The sequence below is a fragment of the Cervus canadensis genome, chromosome 3 (assembly GCF_019320065.1).
Source record: "Cervus canadensis isolate Bull #8, Minnesota chromosome 3, ASM1932006v1, whole genome shotgun sequence".
In the NCBI taxonomy this organism is placed as follows: domain Eukaryota; kingdom Metazoa; phylum Chordata; class Mammalia; order Artiodactyla; family Cervidae; genus Cervus; species Cervus canadensis.
The window spans coordinates 96,176,010-96,182,009 of NC_057388.1; the positions used below are offsets into that span (position 1 = coordinate 96,176,010).

At 48.2% G+C, this 6,000-nt stretch overlaps 1 protein-coding gene across 9 annotated transcripts in view; it reads right to left on the bottom strand.

Annotated features, from left to right (window-relative positions):
- Positions 1-5,716, bottom strand: part of DGKI (diacylglycerol kinase iota) — a 479,729-nt gene extending 474,013 nt beyond the window's left edge. For all 9 annotated transcript variants that reach the window (XR_006268612.1, XM_043463812.1, XM_043463811.1 and 6 more), the window contains exon 1: positions 5,288-5,716. Coding sequence is in view for 8 of the 9 variants with exons in the window: in XM_043463812.1 (XP_043319747.1) it covers positions 5,288-5,682 (395 nt within the window). In the remaining variant the exon portion in view is untranslated. The remainder of the gene's footprint in view (positions 1-5,287) is intronic.
- Positions 5,717-6,000: the final 284 nt, after the last annotated feature.

Below are 6,000 nucleotides of genomic sequence, written 5' to 3' on the forward strand. Positions count from 1 at the left end.
GGGCAATACTCAAAATGGAAATACTGTCTTCTTATCAACATGTAAAGAATAATAGAACCATTTTTACCATGCAATATAATATAAGAAGCTAAATGCTCTTTGTGACTTTTATCTCATACCCCAAATTCCCTTTCAGGAGGGTCTGATATCACCATCCAGGTTTATAAATAGAGAAACTGAAGCATAGGCATTAATATCTCATAAGTAACAGTAACTGCCCAGTCCTCCTGACAAACAAAATCACACTTGATCATTTATTCTGTGCTGCTCAAAGATGTACAGACAGGCCACCTCTTCCCTGGATCAAGGTTCACCTACACAACGCCTGTGTAGATTTTATTAAAAGTCATATAAAACTCTTAACATGGAGATCTTCAGAGATAGCAGGTGTCATGTAGGTGGTTTTGTTCTCAGAAGCAAAACCAATGTATTTTCTGGTGATCGTGAATTTAGATTCATTTCTATTTCTGAAAGAGTAGAGGTGTTCCTTAAAATTGTATGGCCAAAGGGACACAGTCCAAAGAATAAATTATACAAGAGATAATAAATAATGACCTGTGGTATACTATGGAAGAGGTAAAAGAATAGCTTACATTCATGTGAACACAGACATCCAAAGGACACATTCAAAACGGAAGTGAATGTTTAGGGGAAAAGGAAGGGGTCTAAAGAAAATGCCACTTACAGTCTGATCTGGATTTAAATTCTGTCTCCTACCCAAGTTCTAATCCTTAGGTTTGTTTATAAAATAGAAATAACCATAATCATATCAACAACAGACTGACTCCAAATAGGAAAATGAGAACATCAAGGCTGTATATTGTCACCTGATTATTTAACTTATATGCAGAGTATGTCATGCGAAATGCCGGGCTGGATGAAGCACAAGCTGGAATTAAAACTGCCGCAAGAAATATCAATAACCTCAAAGATGCAGATGACACCACCCTTACTGCAGAAAGTGAAGAGGAACTAAAGAGCCTCTTGACGAAAGTGAAAGAGGAGAGTGAAAAAGTTGGCTTATAACTCAACATTCAGAAAACTAAGATCATGGCATCCAGTCCTATCACTTCATGGCAAATAGATGGAGAAACAATGGAAATAGTGAGAGACTTTATTTTGAGGGACTCTAAAATCACCACAGATGGCGACTGCAGCCATGAAATTAAAAGACGCTTGCTCCTTGGAAGAAAAGCTCTGACCAACCTAGGCAGCATACTAAAAAGCAGAGACATTACTTTGCCAAAAAGGTCCATCTAGTCAAAGCTATGGTTTTCCCAGTAGTCATATATGGATGTGAGAGTTGGACTATAAAGAAAGCTGAGCACCAAAGAATTGATGCTTTTGAACTGTGGTGTTGGAGAAGACTCTTGAGAGTCCCTCGGACTGCAAGGAGATCCAACCAGTCCATCCTAAAGGAAATCAGTCCTGAATATTCATTGGAAGGACTGATGCTAAAGCTGAAACTCCAATCCTTTGGCCAACTTATGCAAAGAACTGACTCATTTAAAAAGACCCTGATGCTGGGAAAGATTGAGGGCAGGAGGAGAAGGGGATGACAGAGGATGAGATGGTTGGCTGGCATAACCGACTTGACAGACATGAATTTGAGTAGGCTCCGGGAGCTGGTGATGGACAGGGAAGCCTGGCATGTTGCAGTCCCTGAGGTTGCAAAAAGTCAGACATGACAGTGCCATTGAACTGAACTGAATAATCACATCATGACTGTCATGAAGAGTAAGTAAGACAGAACATGAGATCGTTGGATGGCATCACTGACTCAGTGGACAAGAGTCTGAGCACACTCTAGCCGACAGTGAAAGACAGGGAAGCCTGACATGGGGTCGCAAAGAGTTGGACACAACTGAGCGACTGAACAACAGGACAAATTTAGTGCCATTCCTGGTACACAGCCGACAGTGAACATCAGCTACCTCTCCTTCCCCTCCCCTGTGTGTTTCTACAAGAGTTTTTTTGTTGTTTTACTGACTTAAATGGGAACTCTTACAGTGGTTAAAAAAGCAGTTCCTACACATTATATAGTCATTGGCACATATGTATCTGTTGCAGCACCATAATTTGTAAAGAAAAAGGAAGTAGTAATTTACAGAAAAGTACCAGCTCACTTGCACTGCCTTCTAAAGCCTTCAGCTTTATGGTCTACAGAGACTATTTGCTCTAGGGGAGCAGAATGTGAAATAAAGGAAAAATTCTCATGGGAAAAAAGGTTCCCAAAAAAAGAAAGAGAAGATAATGAGGGGAAATCGAGGGGTATAGAAAGGAGTTTATTTTACTTAACAAAGTAAAAGTCAAGCAAAATGAATAATCTGCCTCCAGAAATGGTTATTTAAAGGTTTTTTGCAAAGGGCTCTGGTTCCTAAAAAGACAGGAGTCATTGCATATGCCCACCCACTCCTCATTTATTTTTAAACCCTAGCTTATATGTTCCTTAGCAACAGAAGGAGCAGATGAGACCCCCTACACACTCGCACACACACACCCTCTCCCCTAGCCCCCTTCTTCTCTCCTGTCGTGTCATTCTGTAAACATCCATGTTCTTCAAAAGATATTTATTTTTGACCACCTGCAAATCTCTTCTTCTCCACCTCAACTGATCCCCCTAACACCGTGGCCATATTTCACACCCTAACTCAACCCTTTCACTTAGATTCCATTCTGTGAGGTGTTCTTGACCCCCATCCATTATCTTTCTCCAGTCACCGTCCTTGGGTCCCTCCCCCCCAGAAGTGAGGTGATGTGGTTGGTCCTCAGTGAGGAGCCAATGCTCAACTTCAGTCAAAGTCTCTTTTCTTACAGACCATTCATCAACCCACCAGTGAAATGGCCAGGCCTAGCTACATCTGCTGCTGCTGCTAAGTCGATTCAGTCATGTCCAACTCTGTGCGACCCCATAGACGGCAGCCCACCAGGCTCCCCTGTCCCTGGGATTCTCCAGGCAAGAATACTGGAGTGGGTTGCCATTCTGAGTCCAGTATAAATGGCTTCCATGATGAATAGGTACACCATTCACCACCCATTCACCATGTATCTAAAAAAAAAAAAAAATCCTCATCATCATCAAAATAGAGACACTCTCCAGGTTACCAGCACAAACACATGCTGATGAAACACCTACCCTTCTCTGTCTTTCCTCTGGTTTTGGGACTGCAAGCCATGTTTGGCTGAGCATGGATTATGAGTTTAAAGATCAATTGCTTGCCTCTGGTAGAGGGGGGAACACAAAGCAGCAGTCTTCAGATATTAGTGTGTGTACACATCACCTGAGGAGCCTATTAAAAATGCCCACCCACGGAGAGTTTGATTTTGAAAGTGTGGGGTGGTGGGCATCTTTAAGCAGCCTCCTGAGGTGATGCTGATACAGGAGGCTTCCTGAATTGGAGACTGTGAAGCTTTATTAAAAAGGAAAAATGATGTTTACAAGGCAGAAGCCACTTCTGTGGACTGTAAGGCAGATGCAGTCTTATTTTTTCCCTACAGAAAAAAACACTGTCTGGGTCTACGTCTGTGTTTGCCTGTGAACACCCATACACATGTATGTGTGAGCATGCAACCCAGAAAGCCACAGTCCCACACAGTACTCTTCTCCAAGAGAGAGAGGCTCAAGGAATGACTCCTGCCAAGAGGCAAGCTGAAATGATTTCCCTTGCAAACTCTGGCTTTGCAATCCAGGAGGAGTCAGATGATGAATACCAATAACACAGGAATGATTCTGGGCCCAGGAGCCCAGACACACAATATGTTTCATGTAATCAACCACCCCACAGCCTCCAACTCACAATTCCTAAATTAGGCTGAATGCAGTCCCTGGTCCCCTCAGGGCCAGACAAACCATCCTAGCTAGGAAGTAGAACTGCCTGTGTCCTAGCCTACCTCCTCAGAGGTGCCTCACTCTCCACCACTTGTCTATTTTTAGAAACCAAAAATATCAAGAGAAAGATCCATTTTATCCTGATCTACGTGAGAAACTAAAAGAGCAAGTCAGGCGGGAAACTCCCTCAATGCACAGTGAACAAAATGCCCTTGAGGGACAGGGGAGCAACACTTACCCCAGGAAGGTGGTTTTGGAGTTGCAAGGACTAAATACTTAGACAGAGCACATGCCCTAGTGACCGGGTCCTCCAGTCCAGGCGATGCCCGTGGGGATCCCGGTGATTCACACACATGCCCCCAGAAATACAACACACATCCTCATAAACCCACACACCTCTGTCATCTGCTTTTGCTTACATAACAGCACATGGTGTAACAGCCTTAGTACTTTATATGGGTTTCTGGAGAGGACTGCTAATTCAAAATGAGGAGGGTCCCTTGCTTTCTTTTCAAGAAATACTCTGAGCCCGAGCAAGTGAACATCTTTGCAATTCTATGCTTGTTTATCACCTCAACTTTTAAGATTAACAAGCAGTAAGGGTAGTCTCCCAAACTCTCCAAACATATCAATATCTTTATTCTTGCCTGGGATGGGGGAGTGCAAAGGGCAGAGAACAGAACTTACTGAATCCTCCTTTCTTATCTGTGACTCCTGACACAATGTGGGGTAGTCTTTTAAAGTATCATTTGGGGGGCATTTATTCCACACTGTCCTTGTCTTGCAAATACACACCCATGCTGGGCACAAGCATGGCCCCATTCGTGCCCTCACCCCTTGCGTACCAACAGGCTCCCCAGGTCGTCCTTCTGGGCACACCCGAGAGAGAGGGAGAGAGTACGTGTACATGTGACCCTCCCCCCCAATGGGAACCAGTTGCGTACGTACAGAGATTCTCAACGCAGCAAGACCAACTTCCATAAGGATTTCTCTCCAGTGTAGAGCGCTGTTCTTTTCTGCCCGTCTGTGATCTCAAGTATCAACTCTGTGCCAAAGGTTCACTCAGTGAAATCAGGAATGAAGGGGGAGTGGGTGAAGATGACCCAGGCTTAGGGACAACTTCGAGGACCTCTCTTAAGAAAGCCAGCACCTGTGTGTGCACCCCCTCACACACACACACAGAGACGCATTTTTATTGTTGTTCTGACCTCAGGGAACCAGTCTTCTCTCCAGTTCCGGAGGGGAAACCTGGCAGACGTAGCTTCCCTCCAGCCCAGAAAGATGGGATGGGAAGTGAACACACAGCCCAGAACGGGGAGGAAGAAGCAGAGAGAGAGACAGAAAGAGCGCGCGAGAGAGATGCCCCCAGTCCGAAGAAGCGCCTCTCCGAGGGCGTAGAGTCGGTCTCGCGCCCCGCAGAGGCACCTGCCTCCCGGTTGCCCAGGCTCGCGCGCCTACCTGTAAGAGACCTGCTTCCGGAAAGTTAAGTTCCGCAGCTTCTCCTCCAGTGCCTCGTCCTTCTCTTTCGGGCCGGCGGCCCCGGGCTCTTCCAGGGCAGCGGCCGCCGCTGCCCCCGCGCCCCTCGGGTCCGCGCCGCCCTCGGCGCCCAGGCAGCAGCTCCCGGCGCCGCTTCCGCTGCTGCTGCTGCCGCCCGTCGCCCCCTTCTCCTCTCCCGCCGAGGAGCTGGGGTTCATGGCGACCGCTCCGGCGGCCGCGGAGGGAGCCGAGGCGCCGCCGCTGCAGAGGCCGGGCCGGCGGACGGCGCTGACGGCTGCTGCCACCGCAGGAGAGCGAGCAGGTCCGCGCGCCGCTGGCAGGGGCGGCAAATGGCAGCCCCTTCCCGCAGCATCCATCCGCGGCGGCCCCGCACCGGGGCATTGTGGGAAACTCCGTGCCTCCACTCCCCCTCCCCGACCAATCAGAGGCCACCTCCCTCCACCTCCCCTCACCCTCCCCGCTGCACACCCGCGCCCTCCCGCCCCTCTGGCCTTTTCCGAAATCCGGAGCACCTGCCACGGCCGCACCTGAACTCCGCCCTGAGGCGTCGGGTGGCCGGAGAGATGGACGGAGGGCGGGGGGCTGAGGGGGGCGGGGTGAGGAGCTGCCCGGCTGGGCGCGCAGACAGGGGCAGCAGGAGAGGAGGGCTCCGAAGGGAAACTCGGAGGACGGCG